Raw genomic sequence first — 26,208 nt, 5'->3', positions numbered from 1 at the left:
AGAGGTACAAAATGAAGGTTGTACAAGTCTACGCCCCTACATCCAGTCATGATGACCAGGAAGTCGAAAGCTTCTATGAAGACGTGGAATCGGCGATGGGTAGAGTGAAAACAAAATACACTATACTGATGGGCGATTTCAATGCCAAGGAAGGCAAGAAGCATGCTGGAGACAAGGCAGTGCGGGAATATGGCATAGGCACTAGGAATAGCAGGGGGGAGTTATTAGTAGAGTTTGCAGAACAGAATAATATGAGGATAATGAATACCTTCTTCCGCAAGCGGAATCACCGAAAGTGGACATGGAGGAACCCGAACGGCGAGACTAGAACTGAAATAGATTTCATACTCTGCGCTAACCCTGGCATCATACAAGATGTGGACGTGCTCGGTAAGGTGCGCTGCGGTGACCACAGGATGGTAAGAACTCGAATTAGCCTAGACCTGAGGAGGGAACGGAGGAAACTGGTACATAAGAAGGCGATCAATGAGTTAGCGCTAAGAGGGAAAATAGAGGAATTCCAGATCAAGCTACAGAACAGGTATTCGGCTTTAAGTCACGAAGAGGACGTTAGTGTTGAAGCAATGAACGACAATCTTGTGGGCATCACTAAGGAGTGTGCAATAGAAGTCGGTGGTAACTCCGTTAGACAGGATACCAGTAAGCTATCGCAGGAGACGAAAGATCTGATCAAGAAACGCCAATGTATGAAAGCCTCTAACCCTACAGCTAGAATAGAACTGGCAGAACTTTCGATGTTAATCAACAAGCGTAAGACAGCTGACATAAAGAAGTATAACATGGATAGAATTGAACAAGCTCTCAGGAACGGAGGAAGCCTAAAAGCAGTGAAGAAGAAACTAGGAATTGGCAAGAATCAGATGTATGCGTTCAGAGACAAAGCCGGCAATATCATTACTAATATGGATGAGATAGTTCAAGTGGCTGAGGAGTTCTATAGAGATTTATACAGTACCAGTGGCACCCACGACGATAATGGAAAAGAGAATAATCTAGAGGAATTCGATATCCCAGAAGGTACGCCGGAAGAAGTAAAGAAAGCCTTGGGAACTATGCAAAGGGGAAAGGCAGCTGGGGAGGATCAGGTAACAGCAGATTTGCTGAAGGATGGTGGGCAGATTGTTCTAGAAAAACTGGCCACCCTGTATACACAATGCCTCAAGACCTCGAGCGTACCGGAATCTTGGAAGAACGCTAACATAATCCTAATCCATAAGAAAGGCGACGCCAAAGACTTGAAAAATTATAGACCGATCAGCTTACTGTCCGTTGCCTACAAAGTATTTACTAAGGTAATTGCAAATAGAATCCGGAACACCTTAGACTTCCGTCAAGCAAAGGACCAGGCAGGATTCCGTAAAGGCTACTCAACAATAGATCATATTCACACTATCAATCAGGTGATAGAGAAATGTGCGGAATATAAGCAACCATTATATATAGCTTTCATTGATTACGAGAAAGCGTTTGATTCAGTCGAAACCTCAGCGTCATGGAGGCATTGCGGAATCAGGGTGTAGACGAGCCGTATGTAAAAATACTGAAAGATATCTATAGCGGCTCCACAGCCACTGTACTCCTCCATAAAGAAAGCAACAAAATACCAATAAAGAAAGGCGTCAGGCAGGGAGATACGATCTCTCCAATGCTATTCACAGCGTGTTTACAGGAGGTATTCAGAGACCTGGATTGGGAGGAATCGGGGATAAGAGTAAATGGAGAATACCTTAGAAACTTGCGCTTCGCTGATGATATTGCCTTGCTTAGTAACTCAGGGGACCAACTGCAATGCATGCTCACTGATCTGGAGAGGCAGAACAGAAGGGTGGGACTAAAAATGAATCTGCAGAAAACTAAAGTAATGTTTAACAGTCTCGGAAGGGAACAGCAGTTTACGATAGGTAGCGAGGCACTCAAAGTGGTAAGAGAATACATCTACTTAGGACAGGTAGTGACTGCTGATCCAGATCATGAGAGTGAAATAATCAGAAGAATAAGAATGGGCTGGGGTGTGTTTGGCAGGCATTCGCAGATCATGAACAGCAGGTTGCCATTATCCATCAAGAGAAAAGTGTATAACAGCTGTGTCTTACCAGTACTCACGTACGGGGCAGAAACCTGGAGGCTTACGAAAAGGGTTCTACTTAAATTGAGGACGACGCAACGAGCTATGCAAAGAAGAATGATAGGTGTAACGTTAAGGGATAAGAAAAGAGCAGATTGGGTGAGGGAACAACGCGCGTTAATGGCATCTTAGTTGAAATCAAGAAAAAGAAATGGGCATGGGCAGGACATGTAATGAGGAGGGAAGATAACCGATGGTCATTAAGGGTTACGGACTGGATTCCGAGGGAAGGGAAGCGTAGCAGGGGGCGACAGAAAGTTAGGTGGGCAGATGAGATTAGGAAGTTTGGAGGGTCAACATGGCCACAATTAGTACATGACCGGGGTAGTTGGAGAAGTATTGGAGAGGCCTTTGTCTCTGCAGTGGGCGTAATCAGGCTGATGATGATGATGATTTATTAGACTAATCATATCTGTACACAAAGGCTACTAATTAGGTCCCATGCTATATCATCATTTTAACAAAAACTTCACTTAGTAATACACATGCTGTGATAAGATTTGAGACCACATTGAGATGCTGTACAAGGTGAATTCATTACTTTTAATATGAAGCTCCTGTTCTTGCAAGCGGGAAGAAAGGATACTGAGGTTCAAAATTTTTCTTAATCACAGCTGGAAGATGCCAGGGAAGGCCCGTGGAAACTTATTTGTAATTTCCTATTTAAATGTAGAAATTATAAAGGGAAATTAAAATTGTCAAAAAAAATACAACCAGCCATGGGAGGAGAACGAACCTACAGCCTTTGCATTAGGCATGCGATGCACTAACCACTGTGCTACCAAGGCAGCATTCAACCATCCACAATGGCCCCTCAGATTGTCGACGCTCGAACGCGGCCGTAGTACCACAATGGTTAATATATCACATGCGTAATGTGAACGTTATGGGTCCACACCCCACCCACAGGTGGATGTCTTTTCATCCACCTTCATTTCCCTTGAATTTATCATTTGTATACTTCATATAAAAAACTTAAAACATTTTCCTGTATGCTTTCCTTGGCCTCATTATCTGCTGGCTTCTTCCAGTTGTTACTTCCAACACTTATACATATTCTCATATGGTAAGTAAACAGCTTTTGCATCATGCTGGAATGCAATATAAGACATTATTGCAGGGCCGTGTTATGTAGAATGCCTTACATTGCCCAGGCAAGGTGTATTAATGTCAATCTGAAAAAAAATCCCACTTTAGACAAAAATGCTGTGTATTGCTAGGTGCAACAGGGTTTAAGGAAAGCAACTTGTTCAGAAATGAAGCCATCAAACAACGAGAAAATATGAAAACTAGATGAAAATTTGTGCATTTGCATGTTAAAAATTTAGCAGAGCAACAGATGAAGACATACTGAAGGAAGCGCGAGGATGGTTTATTTTGGACACACTAGGCAATAATACTTGAAAGAAGCATATAAGCTTACACGTGGAGAAATATTGTTTATGTAGCAGCTAAACTATGAACAGGCCTAGAACACACTGATACAAGGTGTCTAACAAGCCCTTAAGTCAAAGAAACATGGCTCTTTCTCATGATTCGCTACACATGGCTGGCTCACACAACTAACTTAGCCGCTTCTATATATGCCTTGTAAGTATCAGGTGGTCTGTGTGACTTGTGCAAGCTTTGAATATGTACAAGTGCCACGTAGCTGGACAGAACCAAGGTAATGTCGTTTGCCATCGTTTTGAGCAAGTGAAACCAATTTCCGCGTTTTTCCTAATTAGGTAATTAATTATTAACGATTATTTAACTGCTCAAATATTATATTCAAAGCAAAAGTGTGAGTGCGAAAATTGCAGAGCATCCTGAAAAATTCCCAATTCAGCGTTCTACTGCTCAATAGGTGCAATACAATTTTTTTTTCAAGCTTAAAAGAAGCCTGTGAATGCATGCAAGAAGTGCCGTGCAACTAACCACTCGTACACCTGAACACCATTTGGCTCCTCCTTTCATGCTTGAAAAAAACTTTTTGAAAAGAATATTTTAGAAATTGATTAATTATTATTGACTATGTTTTAGGCAAAATGCATAAAATAGTGCGGCTGCCACCTCCATTTTTGGTGACAAGAATTGACTCCATTTTCATGTCCAAATTCAGCTATACATGATGCGTGTATTGAGCTGGTTCTGTAATTTAGGCTGGTTTTGACTACTTGAAGCTCCGCACTCTAATAATGGAGTCTACAGTATAAAATGAAATTGGTACATAAGCGGTCGGTGTCAGTACTCCATACTCCTTTAACTTAGTGCAAAGTGCTTGTTAGCCAAGAAGTTGGTAGTTCTAAGCAGTATTTCCCATCCTGACCTGGTGTTATAGTCCAGTTACTATGATGCCATGCTGCTCAGTCATGGTGGTCACAGCTTCAATCTAGGCCATGGCAGCTACCCTCCAATGGGGGTAAAATGCAATAACGCTTATGGGCACTTAGATTCAGGTGTACATTAAAGAAGGCCAGGTTCCCAAAACTTCAGGTTGTGACTTTGGAATGTAAAAGCCCTTAATTTAACTTTAAAATCTAAAGGTGCTTTATTAGGAGCAGGACATCACCTTGAGCTTTTACTGCACTGCCATGACACCAAGAAACTCCGAGTAAATAAAAACAATTTCTTAGACAATGTCTATATCTTGCAAACAATTACAAACACTTCTCTGCATGCACCTCTGTTGTTATATTTAGTTCCGTATGCCAAGGCGGGTTAGGATGTTAGAACATTTTTCAAACCTGTTTTTTTTTTTACTTTACTGTTTTTTTACCGCTTTAAAGTTATTGGTTATTTTGCATCTCTGTGCGTGTCAAACGCACATTTCAGTGCATCAATTTCTTCAGAAAGTGCACTCCTCTTTATTTATTTGTGCATGCAAAAAGGGTTCAGAAGAACGAGCAAAAAACAATTCTGTGTAGGCTGCACAAAGACAAAGGATTGGTTTGTAAATACGTTATTTAGTTCTTAAATAAAGAGGCAGCTGTCAGTATTCTATTCCAAAGTAAAAAATTGCCCCTACCTGGCTCTGCTTCATTTTCCGATGTTGATGGTCCATTCGGGGGCACTCAACTGATAGGCTGCACTTTGGCCATGTCGGGTGTGCTGTCACCAGGCCCAAGGTCGATCGACATCCTCACCAAAAGTCGTGTACAAACTCTAAAAAGAAACAACTCATCATTTTGCTATCAGTTTTGTCATCTTGCGTGTTTCACACACGGCCGTCAGTGAAATATTTCGTCACATGGATACTGAAAAAAATTCAAGCATTTTCTGGCAGTAAATGGAGAACACTAAAGAGCAAATACAGTTGTCAGATTGGATTGATCAAGTACAGCAGAAATGGAAATAAATCAGTGATACTGTGTATGTTGGCTTTGAATGCAAGAAACGTAAAAACAGGAACTTGCAGCCACGCCACTTTGAATTTCCCGCGTTTGCTACACCTCACGACAAGTTTGGCATCGTCCGGTACTCGGGATAGTAATCGCTTAAACTTAAGATGAACGAGGGTCAGCATAAATTAACAGGATACTTAACCGGGCAATATTTGCGCATAAAACAACTCACGTAGCGAAGCTACTGTCAAATACCCGATGACGCGTCTGCGGGCGGAGCGGTTTGGGCGAAAAATTAAAAAAAAATGAGGGTTTCGCTTGTTTCACGCCTACTAAGCTAAGATAGAATTTGAGTTTCCTACTAAACTATACTGGATATTTACGCTCCGAATAAAACGCTGGAAATTTTGTTACGTCACATTGCATACGTATGAAAGTGAGGAAATTGCTTTTATTGTATTCTGCCCAGGCGGCATGTAGCAGCTACCACTCTCATGCAACAAAAGCATGAAAGTGGTACTCGCGGCACGGAAAACAAACACATACAGCGCCAACGTTACGCTTCTTAGAGTTAGCACTAAGCAGGATCAAGCCAGTTTTCTAGCCTTCATAACGCCATGAACACGACCAAATATCGAGCGAAACAACTGTCTGCTCTCGAAAATTATTACCGCTTCCATTTACATACCTATCGCTGCCACAAGCAAAAGTCAATGGGCTAGCTGTACACAAGCCGCAGATTAGACTGACAGCAACATATTACGGTAACGTAAAACGATTTCCACGCTGACTTAGCAGCCGCGGTGTGCGCTAAGTGCCACAGTCCTCGTTTGCCGCTCGAAATTCACACCATGGTGAGGGGTGCTGCATCTTTCACATGAAATATTGCACGCTTTGCTCCGGAGCTCAATAGGAGGGCGAAACGCATTTGCACGTACCTGAAATCCGCATGCCGGAAGCCCGTCGACGCTTCCGAGAACCGGGCACACAGCCATACACCCATACGGCGGCTTGACTTGGACGTGAGGCACTTCTATCAAATATTTCACATGCGACATGTCGCACACCGATTGCGCGAACACGAGAAAATGCCGCAGGTCACAATGCGACGCCGTGCACCCGTGCATCTAACGATGAGCTGCGTGCACGGACTTGCAGAAAACAAAACTATGACAAAACGGCGGGCGCGAAGGGATGGCGGCTTTCGTTGCGGAGACGAAGCGGACGAAGCACGAAGACGAGACGAAGCAATGAAGCGCGAATGAATGTTGCCAACTGTTGGTTCCGCGTTATGCCGGCGGTGGTGGCTTTAGTGGCGTGTGTTGCGGCTGTCTAATTTTTTATTTCTTTTCCCCAAGCAGTATAGCTAAGAATAGTTCTTTGTTTGCATTTTTTACTGTGTCGTTTGATATTCTCTTTTTGTCTTTTTATGCTATTAAGCAGCCAATTATGGCCCCCCAGGTTCGCGCGCGCCAGCTTCGCGCGCAAATCTCGGAGGCCATAAGACAACGCGTTAGAAAATGCCGTTCTTGTCGTTGTTAACGTTTCATCATCGTTTCTTCAACTGAGATAGAGGCGTAGTGTCCCTTTTCCCGGGGTGGGGAGGGGGCGATCAAGACGGAGTTGGTTGTTATCGCGACATTCGCGAACCCTGCGATTTTTTTTATAACGTAAGCATTTCTATACTTACCCACAAATAAAAACCATCCGTCCGTCAGTCCGTACCGCTCGATACCTTTCAAAATAGAACCCGCAGCAGCGAGTGAATTCACCTTCGTGCTAGCTATCGCTTCAACGCGACCGAAGCGGCGAGAACACAGCGCTCACGAAGCTCTCAGCTCATGCCGCACTATGCTCTTTTCGCAGATCACTTTCAAGATAGGTGTACGCGCGTCTGTTTTCAAAGCGAAGTAAACGGTGAGAACACAGCGCGTGAAGTTTTCAGCAGTGGGCACACTCTGTCCACATTGCAGTTCGCTTTCGAGATACGGTTCGCGCGGCCGTGCCGCAAGCAGCCGCCGCCGCCGGCGGAGAACGGTTGACAATGGTTCGACGCGGATGAGAAGTGCTAAAGAGCGATAACGGCTCAAAACGAACGGAACGTCACCAGCGCACCTGGCCCCGCCACCTGCAGTACTTTGCTTGTGCCATTCACTTGGCACAAGCGCTGTCGCTTATACTCGTCGGATCAAGTCTCATAACATTGATAACGACATGGACTGCGTGTAGATGAGGAAGAGTCACAATGCTTACGCATACTCAGACAAATCCCCGCGGAGTTCCTGTGTGATTTTTTTATTGGAAATGTGCAGTCAGCGGTGATCCAGAGTTGACAATGCATGTAAGACGGGTGCCAAGCTTTTCTTTTGATGAGAGTCTTGCCCAGCTCCCTAAGATCTGCTCAAGCTAAGACTTGCTGATGGCTGTATGTGTTTTTTTTATTGTCGCATGGCCTCGAACCGCCATGAATCCTACTGTGTAATGACATAGAGCAGCATTCACGTCCAAAAGGAAATGCAGCCGGTACATGGCTGCCTAAGGTATGCGGCCCGGCGGCAGCTGCCCTCCCCTCCCCCGTTTCCGTTGACAAGTTAGGGGGAGGGGTCTAGAGCAATCTTACACACCCCCTCCGCACAGTGGCGTAGCCAGAAAATTTTTCGTGTGATGGGGGGGGGGTCCCAATTGACCGTGGAGGGGGAAGAAGCGGGGCCATTGCCATTGCAGCAAAAAATTTACTGTTAGTGAGCGTGACAAGTGCCCGGCGTGCCCCACTTGGCTACGCCGCTACTCGCCCCCCACCCCGCAATCGACGCAAATCGAGTTATCAGAACGTGCATGACGCGCATGCATGACACAACATGAATGACATGCCGCGAAGCTGGCATAGATGTCGTGACATCATCATCATCAGCCTATTTTGGTGTCCATCGCAGGACGAAAATTTCTCCAGCGATCATCAATATCCCTGTCTTGTGCTAACTGGTTCCACGTGTCTTCAAGTTTCCTAATTCCATCATGTCCACATTATTCTCTGCCGTCCTCGACTGTGCTTCCCTTCCCTTAGCACCCATTCTGCAACTCCAATAGACCAGCATTTCTCTCTCTTACGCATTGCAATGTCTGCCCAGCACGACTTCTTCATCTTTATGTCAACCAGAATATCAGCTATCCCTGTTCACTCTGTATGCCACATCGCTGTCTTCAAGTCTATTATCGTCATGCCTAATATTTTTCATTCCATCGCTCGTTGCGCGGTCCTCAACGAATTCCCAAGCTTCTTTGGTAGCTTCCAAGTTTCGGCCCCATACGTTAGTAACGGTAGAAAGCAATGATTAGCAGTAAGCTCCCTTGTCATGATTTAGTAATGCCTGTCGTAAGCTCTCCAGCTAATTTTTATTTTTGTTAATTTCCTTGATCAGGGGCCCCTGCGAGTAATTAACCTCAATAAACGTATTTCCGCGCAGGTTCTAGAGGCTGACTGCCGACCATGACATTCGTTCTCTCGCCAGGCTGCGGAACATTACTTTTCTCTTCTGCATACTAACTTTCAATCAGACTCTTACACTTTCTTCGCCAAGGTCCTCAAGCGTTTGTTGCAAATAGTCTGCAGCGTTGCTGAGTATGCCAATGTCATGTACAAACCGTAAGTTGGTGAGCTATTTACCGTTAGACCTCACTCCTAACCATTCCCAGTCTAACTGGTTGCACACCTTTAAGTATTCAGTGATAGCATTGTAAATATTTTGCCATTGATCATATGAAGCCTTTTGCAGATATATGACTATGCAAAGTCTGCGCGTTAGTGTCATCCATTCGATATCAACATTCTTCATTTTTGACCGCTGTTCGGAGTCTGTACGCTGCTGCCTAGATGGCCCGATCTAATCATTCCAACTACCTGATCCAAGCGCAGGTAGCGCGCGTTTCGTGTATAGCCAATATCAACACGTTAACTGGCAATGTTCATTTATCATATACTGTAAGCTTGTTCCCTTAATCCCTTATAATTAGGGTGTAAATTAGAAAGACTGGGGTGTTTCACGGGTGTTTTCTTGTTGAACACCCTTTTCCGTTAAAAAAGGGTGTTTCAAGGGTGTTTACAAGGGTGAAAAGATAGATGCACCCGCATGACACCGATAAGGGTGTGAAAATTTTAAGAGTGTACGACATGTTCGCCTGTCTAGCTACCTAACGAAATTTAACCTGTTTCATCGGAAACAATTCGGGTTTAGACAAGGGTATTCGACTAACCAAGTCACCCGCCGTAGCTGCTCAGTAGCTATGGTGTTGGGCTGCTGAGCACGAGGTCGTGGGATCGAATCCCGGCCACGGAGGCCGCATTTCGATGGGGGCGAAATGCGAAAACACCCATGTACTTAGATCTAGGTGCACATTAAAGAACCCCAGATGGTCTAAATTTCCGGAGTCCCCCACTACGGCGTGCCTCATAATCAGAAAGTGGTTTTGGCACGTAAAGCCCCATAATTTAATTTAATTTTTTACTAACCTAGCCCTCATTTACGTCACAAAAAAAGTAAACTAGAAATTGACATATGGTAACGTCGGTGGTTCTGTTTTTTTTTCTTGTAGATTTTACTAAAGCTTTTGATACACTTAATCATGACATGCTTTTTCTAAACTTGCACCTTATGGCATTATTGGCGACTCTCCCAATCTTTTCCGTAGTTACTCATATGATCCTGAGCAATTAATATCCATCTCCGGCATCTATTCCATTAAAAATAATAAACATCGGCGTTCCGCAAGGCTCAATTCTGGGCCCGCTTTTATTTCTACTATACATTAATGACCTTGCACAGTGCCTAACCACATTATCAGAATGCCTCCTATATGCTGACGACAGGACTGTCTTATGTTCGAGTAATTCTTTAAGCAACATTACAACAAACCTTAATGCAGAACTTATTAACGTTAGTGTATGGTGTGCTAAAAATAAGCGTTTGATAAATCCCTCGAAAAGTAAGTTCTTAATTTTCTATTCCAGGTCAATAATTAACTCGCAAGTTATGCCTCTCTACATAAACACACATCTTATTCATCTATTAGGTCATTGTTCCTTCCTTGGTAACAAACTTGATTCCCGCTTAAAATTTAATTTGCATATTAATGAGCTACAGCGGAAAACTTCCTATGGTATTAGGGTATTACTAAAAGCTAGATGTTACTTTGACTTGACTACTGTATCACTTTATAATATGCATTCATTCACAGTCACCTAAATTATTGCATTGCTTCCTGGGGTCAAACATATCATTGCCACCTTTCTTCCCTCCAACATGTACAGAATCAAGTCATTCGCATTCTCATCTGGAGCAACCGAAGTTCACAAGCTACTGATCTGTACCGGGAACTGCATATACTGAATATTGACAATCTAATCAAATTTAATGTCTGCACATTTTCTTATCAAGCTGGTAAAGACATTAACCTTCTCAAGTTTGTTCTTATCCGACACCTTACTAATTCAAATAATATGCGCTTTTCCTCCAATAGCAATTTTATACTCCCTAAGGTACGAACTAATTATGGTTCACAAAGAGTAGCATTTGTTTTAATAAAACTTTTGAATTCCTTGCCTTTTAACTTTAAGTGTGCCTTTTCTATGTCGTCATTCAAACATCAGCTTCGCAATTTCATGTTTAACCCATAGCACCGTTTATTGAATCTGTCTTTTAAAACACAACTTCAACTCTGTTGTTTTTAATACTGTTTGCTTCGTTTCCTACTTCAGCTTAAGTCTTATCTCTATCGTTTTATATTTTCCATTGTATTATTCTTTTGCCTCATTATGTATTTGCATTTGCATTTTTGAAGTTTTATAATTCGCTGCTTTTTTGCTGTCAAGTAGTGTTGGTGTTTCTTTAACTTTATAAGAGGTCCCCCTACAGTGTTTACACTATGGGACCTTTTTCTGTACTAAATATCAATATTCTTGCATCTGAAAAAAATGCGTTGTATACATTACAACCTTTAGGGCTGAACCTAGGAATCATCAACAAGTTTTCCTGCGTCGAAACAGCCTACATACGAGAACATACATCTAAATCACGCTGACATATTTACTGAAGTTTCGGCGCTATATTAGAAAAATACCGACTTCTGGGTCTTCAATAATCATTATTTTGTGGCCTAATAATTGAAAAGTGGTGCTTTCAAGCAATAATTTATGAGCCTCAAATGATTTATTTCTGCTCTCCATTGTCTCGTCAAATTTTAAAAACGCCGCTGGAAGACGCTGAAGAGATGACTCCGTATGCATCTCCAGTAGGCCCACATAGATAGCACTAGCCCTATGGGTAAATCGATATCCGGTAAGTTATACAGTGTATACATTCAAGCTAAAGGTTTATCGTGTTGCTGCCAAGGCCTTTACACTGGCGGGTACAGGTAGAATACGGTCATTCTTTGCACCGTCTTTGTAGCACCACAAAATTCCTATACAATGATGCGGATTCCCGCAAAACACATCTCTGCCATTTTCCTGTTTAGCAGCTAAACAGTTTGACTCGGAAGCGGCTCCGAAAAACCGCCCGTTGCCGAGATGTCTTTCATCAAAGTGTATTAATGTGTTTGACTTCATTTGTTCAGGCGCTTGGCATCGTTCGGCCGCTGGACACGGTGCGTGCACCTACCTCTGGTACGGTTGGTGAGTATCTCGCTGCTGAACTCGTCGGCGACGGCCTTGTGCACGACGTTCTCCACGTGGCTGTCGTCGCGGACGCCCTCCTGGCAGCGGCCGCAAGGCGCGAGCTGCGATCCATGCAGAGAATACGAATACGGCGAATACATTGGGGCGACAGCTCCGCTTGCATCGCATTCGGCATGACAAGTGCGCGAATCTGTACAAACAACCACAGCGCGACTCAATAGTAAGTCTTCGCCCCTCAGCTGTAAGAGAAATTGCAGCAGCAAAGCAGCAAACTGCTCTTTCTGCAGTTGTTTTTCTTTACTCATTACTGAAGGTCGTAGATTGCCCGTTACCACTCTTCTAACGCCAGGACGTCGTTGCTCATTTACGCCCGCGTTACAGGGCCCAGCATCCTAAGAACGGAACCTTGATAGAAGGACTGAGCACAAATGATGGTGCAGCAATTCAGGTGTAGTAAACAATACTGTGCAGGCACAAAAACACATTGCATCAGGCCTGGTGGTTCCTGTCTTAGTACCGTTCAACGACGCCGCGTTGCTCGCGTGGAAATGCCTGACTTATGCATTGGACATGAACATAAGGCGATCAACATTAAACATAAATAACACTCAAAGAACTTAGTCAATCACTCTGAAAAACCGTATCTATAATGGTACACGAACGGCCGGCGGAAAACTAGGCGACTGTGTAGCAGACTCAGATGAGAGTAAAAAGAACAAATGATCCATGAAATCATAAAGAAAACGACATATTCGCAACCGTTATGCAAGCAAAAAGACAACGTTGTGATGGTGCAACAGCAGCGATATCGTCTGGTCGTATGTTTCCTCGTATTCCCCGACACTGTCAACGGGTGAACGCGTAAATGTCAAGATGTGGTCTCGTTCAACGCTCTGAGGACCTATATGTAAGCCTACACATTCGCGATTCATTAAAAGGAGAGGAGATGAAAAAAGAAGAGAACACATGTAGGGAGGCTGCATAACATTGTTTCGCTGCTCCACGCGAGGAGACAATAGTGGGTGTTTAAAAAGGGTGACTTTTAGAATATTAAAAGATCAAAGAGAAACAAGGTATGCCCTTAAGTGAGGAATCATGCAACACGTGCATTCAATTATATATTGTAACGACGTGGGATCGACGAGTATGCGTAGCAGCACCGCCAAGAAACGCACTTTATCAGTCGTCCAAGGGAACAACAACAACAACGTCTTCTTCGTTTTCGCCGCTTCACCTAAAAACCCGCGCTACTTCAGCGTCGCCCCCACTGGCGCATACCCGCTGAATTATGGTTCTGCCAAATATAGTTGTGTCATTTGCTCCCCCTTTAGAAAAGATCATCGTCCCGATGATAGAGGCTTGGAAAGCAGCGGTAAAGAACTGCGCAGTCTTGGCAGTCCTCATGGTACGGCTTCATACGCAGCACGTGAACGACCTCGGGTAAATGCCGTCGGCGCTTTGAACAGTGCGAGCTGTCTGGAACGACTTCGTAGTTGACGTCACTGATGCGTCGGAGAACTATGTAGGGCCCGAAGTATTTGCGTAGGAGCTTTTCAGAGAGCCCACGCTGTCGAATAGGTGTCCAGACCCACACTTTGTCGCCGATGTTGTATGTTACGCCTTTGTGCCGAAGATTGTAGCGTCTGGCGTCACAGTCCTGTTGTTCGTGGATTCGCAGACGCGCAAGCTACCTAGCTGCCTCTGCCCGGTGTGTTATCTCTTCAGCACCCGTCTCGTTGTCGTCAAATTCATGAGGGAGCATTGCGTCTAATGTTGTTGTTACCTCACGGCCGTATACGAGGCTGAAGGGCGTCTTGCGAGTGGTCTCTTGACGAGCCGTATTGTACGCGAAGGTGACATAAGGTAAAACCTCGTCCCAGTTCCTATGCTCTACATCTACGTACATGCTTATCATATCAGCCAATGTCCTATTGAGTCGTTCTGTCAGTCCGTTCGTTTGAGGGTGATACGCTGTTGTCTTCCGGTGGACGGTACCACTTAGACGTAGAACGATATCTAAAAACTGGGCCATAAACGCAGTACCTCTGTCCGTGACGACTACTGCGGGAGCGCCATGCCTTAAAACGATGGATTCTAGACAAAATCGTGCCGCTTCATCTGCTGTTGCCCGTTGCAGGGCACTTGTCTCGGCATATCTAGTGAGATAATCCGTGGCAACGATTATCCACCTATTACCAGTAGTAGACGTTGGGAAGGGGCCCAGAAAGTCCATGCCTACTTGTGCAATTGGTGTAGCCGGTACGTCAACAGGGTGCAGTAAGCCGGCTGGTTTGACGGATGGCAGTTTACGACGTTGGCAATCCAGACATGTCTGAACGTAACGTTTAACGACCACAGTAAGTCTCGGCCAGTAGTAATTCTGCCGAATCCGTGCCAATGTGCGAGTGTAGCCCAAGTGCCCAGCAGTCGGCTCGTTGTGGCAGGCGTGTAAGATTTCACGTCGAAGCGGTGATGGAACAACAAGGAAGTAGTTGCTCTCGCTAGGCGAGAAGTTCTTGTAGAGGACGGTGCGACGCAAGCAGTATGATGCCACCCCTCTTGCAAAGAGCCTCGACACGCTGTTGGTTCGTCCTACGAGGTAATCAATAAGCGGCAGCAATTTAATGTCATCCCGTTGCTGGCGTGAAAGATCGGCAGTATTCACGAGTCCCAGAAAAACCGTGTCGTCATCGTCTTGTGCTGCCGGCTCAACAGGAGATCGAGAAAGGCAGTCGGCGTCTGCGTGCCGTTTTCCCGACTTGTATGTAACAATAAAGTCGAACTCTTGGAGTCGAAGACTCCAGCGTGCGAGCCGGCCGGAATAATCTTTCAAATTAATGAGCCAGCAGAGGGAATGGTGATCACTAACTACGGTGAAAGACCGACCATACAAATACGGACGAAATTTCAGAACTGCCAATACCATTGCGAGGCATTCTTTTTGAGTGGTGGAGTAGTTAGCTTCGGCTCGGGATAGTGTCCTACTGGCGTAAGCAATCACTTTTTCGCTGTCACCCTGCCATTGTACTAGCACCGCCCCTAGACCGACATTACTAGCGTCTGTATGCAATATCGTCGGGGCTTCCTCATCGAAGTGTGCTAATACGGGAGGCGATTGCATGCGTTGCCGGAGCTCGTGGAATGCCCGCTGCTTGCTGGTCTTCGCCCCAAGTAAAAGGCATATCTTCTCGGGTGAGCTGTGTTAACGGCCATGCGATACGCGAGAAATTCGCAATAAATCGCCGGTAATATGCACAGAGTCCCAGAAAACGTCGCACGGCTTTTTTGTCTGATGGAATCGGGAAATTAGCGACGGCGGCAATTTTATCCGGATCAGGTCGGACTCCTTGGCTACTGACGACGTGACCGAGGAACTGGAGTTCATGAAAAGCAAAATGGCACTTCTCAGGCTTCAAAGTGAGACCGGCAGAGCGTATCGCTTCAAAAACAGTTTTCAGCCTTCGTAAGTGTTCGTCGAACGTTGCGGAAAAGACAATCACGTCATCCAAATACACCAGGCATGTTTGCCATTTGAGTCCGGAGAGCACAGTGTCCATTAGACGCTGAAATGTTGCTGGCGCCGAACACAAACCGAAAGGAAGTACCTGAAATTCATAAAGTCCATCAGGCGTCACAAAGGCAGTTTTCTCAGGGTCTCTCTCATCCACTTCGATCTGCCAATAACCGCTTTTCAAGTCCATTGAGGAAAAGTAGCACGAGTTTCGCAACCTATCCAAGGAATCATCAATACGTGGCAGTGGATAAACGTCGTTCTTTGTGACCTGATTGAGCTTACGATAGTCGACGCAGAAGCGCAGGCTACCGTCCTTCTTCACTAAAACTACAGGTGATGCCCACGGACTATTAGATGGTCGAATAACGCCATCTTCCAGCATCGTCTCCACTTGTTTTTGTATTGCTTCGCGTTCCTTTGGGGCCACACGATAAGGGTTTTGTCGGATGGGTCTGGCGTCGACATCAGTAATGATGCGGTGTTTGGTAAGTGGCGTTTGACCAATTCTTGACGCAGAGGAGAAACAGCCCTGGTACTGATTGATGAGCTCAAGAAGACGGTTCCGCTCAACGGCCGTTAACGTCGGATTAACGTCTACAATAGGCGCAGCTGTGTGGATTGTAGAGGCCGACTCCTGCGCTAAGTGGCAGTCTTGTATTTCTGTCACTTCGTCGAAATAGGCGACAGCAGTGCCTCTAACTATGTGTCGGCGCTCCTTACTAAAATTCGTCAGCAAGAGTTCGGCGCTTCCGTCGATTACATCGATAAGTGCTCTTGCAATGGAGACACCGCAATTCAGTGCTAGCGCACTGATGTGTTCAGCTACTCCAGTCCCATTTTGCAGGCTGTCACAGCGCACCTGTACGAGAGAGCAACTCCGCGGCAAAAGTATGACGTCGTCCGCGGCAATACGTAAGCGAGGTTATTGTGGCTTCTCATGGGTGACATTATCCGAACTCGTGGCAAATGTGACGCTTCTGTCACGGATGTTAATCACGGCACCGTACTCCCGTAGGAAATCCATGCCCAATATAAGTTCTTTACAACACTCAGTAAGGATAACGAGGGTGACAACGAAGGTTGAACCGGCGATGAAGAGTCGGGCCGTGCATTTCCCGACAGGTGTCATTAACTCACCTCCGGCGGTTCTTATGTTGGGCCCGTGCCATGGTGTTTTCACCTTCCTCAGTTTGTCAGCGACCTGTAAGCTTAGGATTGAAAAATGGGAGCCAGTGTCAACCAGAGCGGCTATTTCGTGGCCGTCAATGCAAACGATGAGCTCAGCGCTGACGATGTCAGTTACGTCTTTCGTACTTCTATCCGTCGTATTCGTCGTTGTGCTGGGCGTCTTTTTCGTCAATGCAGTCTTAACGTCGTCGTTCGTCGATAACGGGGGATGTGGAGCAGTTAGAGTATTGGCAACCTCACCCCCGGAGGTCGCTGCGGCTGGTTTCCCCGTCGTGGGCTAGGCGATCTGCCCCTAGTGACGTCGGCAAAACTGCGACGAGTCGGCGAATTGTAGCGCGCCGGAGATGCAGAAGCAGAACGTGGTCGGGGCGTCGTCGTATTTTGTGGCTGACTGTTCACAGGGGCGTCGTTGTAAGCGCGTCGACCGTCGTACGGAGAATAAGCATAGTTGGCAGGAAAGCTTGGGTGTTGAGCGGCGCGATAGTTGTTCCATTTGCGGCAAACTCTATAGACGTGTGCAGCTTCACCACAATGGTAGCACACTGGTCGACGGTCGACGGTGCGCCACAAATCGGTTTTCCGACGCTGATAGTTCGACGGTAACTCTTCATGGAGCCAAGGAGTGGCGTGTGCATGTCGAAAATACGGCGTTGTTGGTGCTGGCATGATCGGCGGGGTCGGTAGAGTCGACGAGGGTGACGATGTCGGCTCTGTTTGTGGCGTAGGTGGTGTTGTAGTTATGGGTGTCAACGGCTTTGAAGTTGCGTTGAGTGGACGGCGAACAGCCTCCGCATAAGTGAGGCGCCGCGGTACGTTCCCACAGTCTTGCGCTGAAAAAGCTTGTCGGACTTCCTCCCGGACTACATCAGCAACAAAAGACAACGCTGGCGTCGGTTCCGTAGGCGCAACTACAAAGCCGAGCTGCCGAAGCTCTTCTCGCACCACTTCTCGGACAACTTCACGCAGAGACATCTCGTTACTCGCAGCCAGTACGGAAGTGTTCGCCGCCGAGTTGCTCATGTCATGCTGGCGGTATCGCTGATGCAGGGCCCGTTCAATGGCTGTAGCCTCTTTTGTGAACTGTGCCACTTTTGTCGGTGGGTTTCTCACAAGGCCGGCAAACAGTTGCTCCTTCACTCCTCGCAACAGATATCGCAGCTTTCTTTCCTCTGGCATGTCTGGGTCTTCCCTACAGAAAAGACGGGCCATGTCTTCCGAGAACATAGTAACACTCTCATTGGGCTTTTGAACGCGGATTTCAAGGAGACGCTGCGCGTTTTCCCTCCTGTCGATGTTAGAAAAGGTATCCAGCAGCTGTGCGCGGAAGTCGTCCCACGTGGCAAGGCTCCTCCCCCGGTTTACGTACCACGTACGAGCATTGTCCTTCAAATAGAAATAGACACTCGAGAGTTTGTCCGCCGAGCTGGTCTTATGGTTATACTGGGCGACGCACTCGAACTGGTCTAGCCAATCTTGGACGTCTTCAAAGGCATCACCATGAAAGCTCTCCGGGACCATTGGATTCTGTAGTGTTACTTGCGATGGAGCTGCAGTGGCCATGTTATTTGTAGGAGGGAAACGATTTCTCGAAGTTTCTTGCAGGGGACTGGACTCGGGCGCTAAGCCTAGCAGGCGACGACTGAACCGGTGGACCGGTGTTTCGATGCGCGATGGTGATTCCGGGCTCGATCGTCTGCTCCGCGAAGGGGTGCCAAGCATGAAGAATACCCCGCACATCCACCAGTGTAACGACGTGGGATCGACAAGTATGCGTAGCAGCACCGCCAAGAAACGCACTTTATCAGTCGTCCAAGGGAACAACAACAACGTCTTCTTCGTTTTCCCCGCTTCACCTAAAAACCCGCGCTACTTCAGCCTCGCCCCCACTGGCGCATACCCGCTGAATTATGGTTCTGCCAAATATAGTTGTGTCAATATTCTTTAAACACAGCCTCATTGCCTTTCGAAAATGAAGTAGCAGATTCGACGCCTTCATTGTCTGTGTCGGCCGGAACTAGATCGGAACCAACCGCGAGTATAATGTTGTCCAAGTTGTGCAGAGAAATGGCAAGGGCTTTTCTCTGCGACTAACACACATTACACTTGCCTAACGAAACGCATTTAAGACGAAGTTCTTTGTTCATTGCACAGATGAATGTCAGTGCGTGGTGGAATTTGTCCAGCTGCTACTATTTGTATTGCTTTTATTCAGCTGCACTACCTTGTAAATGTAAGCGATATTGGCCAGTAGAGTTTAGTTTCTATTCGCTTGATGTGACTGATCAATCAGGACATGCGCGTGCTTTGGTGCGGTTTTCATTTAAGCGAGCATTCCTACTTGTCGTAACGTGTCCTCTTTCTTCAGTTGTTCAGTATAGAGCTAATGAACACTGCCGTGTTCACAAGTACGTATAATGAGTTCCCAGTGTTGCCATTTTCATTTCTATAAATGTTAAATAGCTTCGTCCACCAATGTAGTGGATGGCTGCTTGAAGTCGAATAAACACGAGGACAAACGTTTATTCCCACAATTTCTCTTTTAATGACCTTGTCTAGAATGCGATAGGAAAAAAAAATAACTAAGCGACTGGTGTAGTACGTCCCGTATGCCCCCGCTGCATCTTGAAGCTCTCACGTTCACGCCTCTGCGTACACTTGTCACTGCGCTCATCAAGCACGCTTTCGATCATACTTCGTCCGCTTCCGCGTTCCCGACCACGCTGAGACGAAAAGGCAGCGCTCTCGTATTTCACACGCTACAATTTGAGGATTATATATAGATTGTTATTCTACCCAGCGTTGCACTTTCTTTCTCCCACACACCTCTGACCGCGGCCGCAGAACAGAGTTACACGCGAGAGAGCTACATTGCGTGTCCGCATCGCGCGCAGTACCACTGTAGTCCGCAAGCACGAACACCATTTGCCATCCCCGACTCGCCAACCACTGAAAAGAATGCCCTCCTCACATGCGTCTTTTCTCTCCACTTTGGTAAAGAAGAGAAGTAATCCCTCAGCGCACGATAAGGACATCCACCAGCTTCACGTTGGAACTCTGCACGAAGTGTGTCTGGGCCTACGTTCGGCCGGTGAAGAACGACGACGAGAAATCCAGCGGGCGCAGGACGCGCTCACGCCGAGCGCAGACGCACGGCGTGTGGCTTGCGGTTTCTGTCGGCGAGAGGTCGCGCGTTACCTCTGCTCGCTTCGCTGGTCGCAGCGTGCGACAACCGCTGGCCGATGCGGAACTGCGTCCACGCGATTGTGCGGGCTGTCGCAAGCGAGCCACGGCTTGCCGGTCATACCCACCCCCCCCGTCCCCAACATACACACACGTTCTGCCTTACCAACACCACAGTGCCGCCTACATCAGGTACTTTATTTTTTTTTCTTACAGGGGTGAGGGTAGCGAAGAACCATAAATAAGGCGAGGAGTACACCTTTTTTTTCTGTATTTCTTCTTCATTCAAAGCAGCGACCCCAATTCTTGCCCGTCCCCCTCGACGAATTCGCCACCCGTATAGAGGTGGAGTTTGCTTGTCTTCCTAACGGTACACGTACACACACACAAGCTCAGGTCGTGTGGTGTTAGTCCCTCGAGAGGTGGTACGTGTGTGCAAGTTTTCAGCACGTGACCGCGCACGGGACAAAGCGAAGGGTGCGATTGCCTGAGGGCGAAGAGAAGGCAACGCTATGGCCGCGTGCTTGCGGCCATCGCTTTCTTTCCGCCGCGGTGGCACGTGTAATTATGAGGCGTCCGCCCTCCAGCGGCAAATAGAATCGCCAGCGCCCCTTGCATGCGAGAGTGGTCTCCCAGGCGTCTCCGAAGAACGGTAGATGACATTCTGCTTTTGGAGAAAGTGGTTGTTACTGCGCGTCAGAAATAACGGAGGCGTCGAACTTCATGCTGGGTTGCCTCGGGTGCGTTTGTTTTGGGAGAGCCTAGGTGCGAGGACACATACGGGCGCTGAAGCCTTGACCGAGGTAACCACTGTAGGTCACCGCTCTCTCTTTCTGTTTTCTTACCCTGTTAGGTAAGAAATAATAAAGAAGAAACAGGCAAGACTGACGCCGAAAAGTACCCCGACTTAGCCTAATCCGGGCTTGAAATCGGCTTTCATACCGAAAACGGGGTTCGTCGCAACGGCGTTTTCCCCTAGAAAGTATTCGTTTTTCTCTGGAGGAAGGAAAAGAACAGAACAGACTCTAATACAGAAGTTGTGACGCATCGACCGCGTAGTCTCACTCTTTCTTTTTCGTCAACATGTATCACGTCAACTGTCATTTCCACTGGTTTATCATATCAAACTCATAACAGCAAATAGTGCAGGCTCTTCACTCTGCATAATCGTAATAAAGTAGGAAGAACGTACTATCGGCTAAAAAAATTCGCGGTCTTGGGCTACGCGTAACAGCTCAACTTCTGCTGTGCTCCTGGGCTGCGTTTCTGGATGAATGAAACACTGCGTTTGCGGCACATACTGCAGATCCGACTATTACCACGCTGTAATTTTTGGACCCTTCTGCCCTTTTCTACAACTTTCCTCTCTCTCCCTCTCTACCGACACCCTGAACTCCAAACCATCTGCACGGACTTTGCGGAAGTTCAGTCTTAAGGTTGTGTGGCACATAAATTTTAGGCGTCTACAACACACGACCTAATGAATATAAAGGCATATATTATTTTATCTAAGGTGGTCTTGTCTTGCCTACTTTATGCAGTCCATGGCTGCGTTAGATATGCGCTTGCCTTTTTTTTTTGTATAGAGAAGGTAGCTTTAAGCTTTCATTTAGGGGTTGAGGAGCTCGTAGGGAAGGGCCGAATGATTTGTAGTTGCCTACAAGAGACGAAGGCGATAATGCCCGGCCGCAATTTATTTCACTAATTAAGATCATCAATACAGCACGAAACACGGCAGGTGAGGCTTCGATAGGTCGCATTGAAATACTGCATGCAGCAACGAAGGATTTTGGAGCCCTTCTAATTTTTATCAAACCACCGTGCAAGAAATCATCTTCAGTACCTCTGAAACATCACGGCGTCTACTTAGCGACAACGGTGCTTTTCATCCATTCACGTGCAAACGGATGAACCATCACCTTTTATTTCATTTTGGTAGCCTTTCACAGTTACACTGTATATAGGAGCTTTGCATAAAAGACTAGAATGGGTCCTTACAATGCTGTTACATAATGTGGACTTCGCAACAAAGTGTGTGGCGTATTAAAATCTCATGCACGGACCACTTCTGATGGAAGATACAGGGTAAACTTAGCCTATGTTGAAACGTCGGTTAGATAAGAATGCCAGTATGCCAACCGTTTATAATTTTATTTCTACCCATACCATCCTGAAAGTAACATGGGCCATATCAAGCCATAGCTTGAAAGTTAAATCCGTTTTCGCATTACTGCAATGGTACTTCCTGCAACCGAACCTCTAATATACGTAATGTCTCTGCAACTGCGGATTATCGAACCAAACAACGTGTTTACCACAAAAAACATGGAATGCACGAAGGTGCATAATCTGACGTTCATAACGGAAGCCTGACTTACCGCGCATGCCAGGAAAATTGTCGCTGCTAGAAATATCGTTTCCATCCTCGTAGAAAGGCACCTGAAAAGATAAACGACGTGAACGTAAGTCTCACATGCCCTCGTATAACAAGATCCGACATTCGAACTAACAAAAAAAGCTGAAACGGAGATTGAAGAAATAGCCAATAGTCGTCGTTTGCACACACATTATAATGCACGTTGTCCTGCACATGGACTACGTGGTAATTGCTGGCAACTGCGTTTTTCTTTATTCATTCCCAATAAATTGTCAAAGCTTTCTGTGAAAATTGGTTGTGTTGTCATGTGCGCAACAGAAATTCACAAGGATCTGCCGCTGTATTGTTTAGTGGCTACCCGCCACGGTTGCTCAGTGGCTATGGTGTTGGGCTGCTAAGCACGATATGACGGAATTGAATCCCGGCCTCGGCTGTCGCATTTCGATGGGGGCGAAATGCGAAAACACTCGTGTATTTAGATTTATGTGCACGTTAAAGAACCCCTGGTGGTCCATATTTCCGGAGTCCCCCACAACGCGTGCCTCATAATCAGATAGCGATTTTGGCCCTTTTCCCCAGTGTAGAGTAGCAGGCCAGAGCAAGTTATAGCTCAGGCCGACCTCTCTGCCTTTCTGTAAACAAATTTCTCTATCTCTCTTCACACGTCAATTCGCATAATTTAATTATTTATTTAAATTTAGTGCCTACGGCGTTACGCTGCTAAGCCGAAGGTCGCGGTTTCAACACCGGCTTCGGCGGCCGTATTTCGATGGGGGTGAACCACAAAAACGCTCTTGTACTTAAATTTAGGTGGACGTTAAGGAACCCCAGATGCATGGTCAAATTTAAATCTGAGTCCTCTGCTGCGGCGAGCCTCATTATCATATCGTGGTTTTGGCACGTTGAACCCCAGCATTTCATTTATTTTGGGAATGCACAACGAGGTGCCAACAAAGTACACTCCCATTAGTGTTTAAATTAGGCGCGACAATCAGATAAAAAAAATAAATGTTCACACTGACACATGGAGCGATGCATCGGGTATGTTTCCAGAAGTCAACCTCCGCGTTAATCTGACGAGAGTGAAGGAAACTCAGACGTCACCTCTGCATGCCTGAGGTGCAGAATTTCTCACAAAACGCTGTGCTGCCAGAATTTGTGACGAACACGTGCAGAACAGAGCTGTTTATATCGAAGAAAAATAAACAGAGAGGAAAATTCAGGAATTGTCAAGAGTCCCTTGTTTTCCTTGTGCTGCCAGAATTTGTGACGAGCACGTGCAGAAGAGAGGTGCTGATATAAAAAAAAACACAGGAAATTTCTGAAATTTTGAAGCGTTACTTTTTTTCAGTTGCTTGCGCACATTTGCCATCAGTTCCGTCGTAACGAGTGAATTTTTGCTCATTATATGCAGTAATACCAAGATGCAGCCCAAACTACTGTTTCTGTGATTGCAAAATGTAAGTTCCGTTAGACTGACAACCACGCTTACTTCGTCACTCAACCACGCTTATCAACTTATCAGCAATGCTTACGACGTCACAGAAGAAGTCATAAGGATGATAACATCTCAGTGCGTGCTTCACACTGTGCGATTGAGCACGTGTTCAGAAGCAATTTTTACCTTTTCTCTCCTGCGTACGTTCATTTTAGCTTGTAGTTCTTGCTGGGCTACCTGGCTCATACTTAGTCCCCCCAACATCCTAGTACCACCTCGACGTACTAGGCAAGTTAGGTCAACCCTCATGCCTCCGCTGTACCGTCCCTGTGTTCCGCACTCAACGAGTAAGCACCATGCATTGGCCCTGCGAACTGACCAAGCCCTCTCTGCACGCGCCATTTAGACAGTGGAATCGAGACACCCGGAGTGCTGTTTCTCATGCCCGGATCACCTCCCCGTGCGGTGGTGGCTCTTGCTCGTCAAGCACCTGTAGAATATGCGGATAGCATTGCTAGCACCATCATCATCATCAGCCTGGCTACGCCCACTGCAGGGCAAAGGCCTACTTCTCCAACTACCCCAGTCTTGTGCTAATTGTGGCCATGTCGTCCCTGCAAACTTCTTAATCTCATCCGCCCGCCTTTCTGCCGCCCCGTGCAACGCTTCCTTTCTCTTGGAGACCAGTCCAGAACCCATAATGACCATCGCTTATCTTCCCTCCTCATTACATATCCTGCTCATGCCCATTTCTTTTTCTTGATTTCAACCAAGATATCATTAACTCGCGGTTGTTCCCTCACCCTATCTGCTCTTTTCTTATCCCTTAACGTTACACCTATCATTGTCCTTTCCATAGCTCGTTCCGTCGTCCTCAATTTAAGTAGAACCCTTTTCGTAAGCCTCCAGGTTTCTGCCCCGTACGTGAGTACTGGTAAGACACAGCTGTTATAAACTTTTCTCTTGAGGGATAATGGCAACCTGCTGTTCATGATCTGAGAATGCCTGCAAAACGCACCCCAGCCCATTGTTATTCTTCTGATTATTTCCGTCTCATGATCCGGACCCGCCGTCACTACCTGCCCTAAGTAGATGTATTCCATTACCACTTCCAGTGCCTCGCTACATATTGTAAATTGCTGTTGTCTTCCGAGAGACTGTTAAACATTACTTTAGTTATCTGCAGATTATTTTTTAGACCCACCCTTCTGCTTTGCCTCTCCAGGTCAGTCAGAATGCATTGCAATTGGTCCCCTGAGTTAATAAGCAAGGCAGTACCATCAGCGAATCGCAAGTTGCTAAGATATTCTCCATTAACTCTTATCCCCAATTCTTCCCAGTCTAGGTCTCTGAATACTTCCTCTAAACACGCTGTAAATATCATTGGAAAGATCGTATCTCCCTGGCTGACGCCCTTCTTTATTGGGATTTTGCTGCTTTCTTTATGGAAAACTACGGTGGCTGTGGAGCCGCTATAGATATGTTTAAGTATTTTTATATACGGCTCGTCTACACCCAGATTCCGTATTGACTGCATGACTGCTGAGGTTTCGACTGAGTCAAACGCTTTCTCGTAATCAATGAAAGCTATACATAAGGGTTGGTTATATTATGCACATTTCTGTATCACCTGATTGATAGTGTGAATATGGTCTATTGTTTATTAGCCTTTACGAAATCCTGCCTGGCCCTTTGGTTGCCAGAAGTCTAAGGTGTTCTTGATTCCATTTGCGATTACATTAGTAAATACTTTGTAGGCAACGGACAGTAAGCTGATCGGTCTATAATTTTTCATCTCTTTGGCGTCCCCGTTCTTATGGATTAAGATTATTTTGGCACTCTTGCAAGATTCCGGTACGCTCGAGGTCATGGGGCCTTACGCATACAGAGTGGCCAGTTTTTCTAGAACAATCTGCCCAATATCCTTCAACAAATCTACTGTTACCGGATCCTCCTCAGCTGCCTTCCCCCTTTGCATAGCTCCCAAGGCTTTCTTTGCTTCTTCCGGCGTTACTTGTGGGATGTCAAATTCCTCTAGACTATTCTCCCTTCCATTAGCGTTGTGGTTGCCATTGGTACTGTATAAATCTCTATAGAACTCCTCAGCCGTCTGAACGACCTTTACACATTAGTAATGATATTGCCGGCTGTTTCTGTTAACGCATACATCTGATTCTTGCCTATTCCTAGTTTTTTCTTCACTCCTTTTAGGCATCCTCCATTTCTGAGAGTATGCTCAATTCTATCCATATTATACTTCCTTATGTCAGCTGTGTTACGTTTGTTGATTAACTTGGAAATTTCTGCCAGTTCTATTCTAGCTGTAGGGTTAGAGGCTTTCATACATTGGCGTTTCTTGATCAGATCTTTCG

General features: G+C 46.1%; 1 protein-coding gene and 1 long non-coding RNA gene across 4 annotated transcripts in view; one reads left to right on the top strand and one right to left on the bottom strand.

The window, feature by feature from the left end:
- The window catches only part of LOC126518633 (uncharacterized), a 616,165-nt gene that overhangs the window by 17,393 nt on the left and 572,564 nt on the right, over positions 1–26,208 (bottom strand). For all 3 annotated transcript variants that reach the window (XM_050168412.2, XM_055064864.1, XM_050168409.2), the window contains 2 exons: positions 22,400–22,460; positions 12,123–12,240 (listed from right to left, as the gene is read on the bottom strand). In XM_050168412.2, the coding sequence (XP_050024369.1) occupies positions 12,123–12,240; positions 22,400–22,460 (179 nt within the window). The remainder of the gene's footprint in view (positions 1–12,122; positions 12,241–22,399; positions 22,461–26,208) is intronic.
- LOC129381765 (uncharacterized) overlaps positions 1–26,208 on the top strand; it is a 54,746-nt gene that overhangs the window by 10,398 nt on the left and 18,140 nt on the right. The window contains exon 2 of the long non-coding RNA XR_008609886.1: positions 12,079–12,136. This is a non-coding gene — a long non-coding RNA (uncharacterized lncRNA). The remainder of the gene's footprint in view (positions 1–12,078; positions 12,137–26,208) is intronic.

This window comes from Dermacentor andersoni, chromosome 1 (assembly GCF_023375885.2).
Source record: "Dermacentor andersoni chromosome 1, qqDerAnde1_hic_scaffold, whole genome shotgun sequence".
Classification (NCBI taxonomy): Eukaryota; Metazoa; Arthropoda; class Arachnida; order Ixodida; family Ixodidae; genus Dermacentor; species Dermacentor andersoni.
Note: the sequence above shows the minus strand (reverse complement) of the source record. Positions and strands in the feature narration are given on the sequence as shown.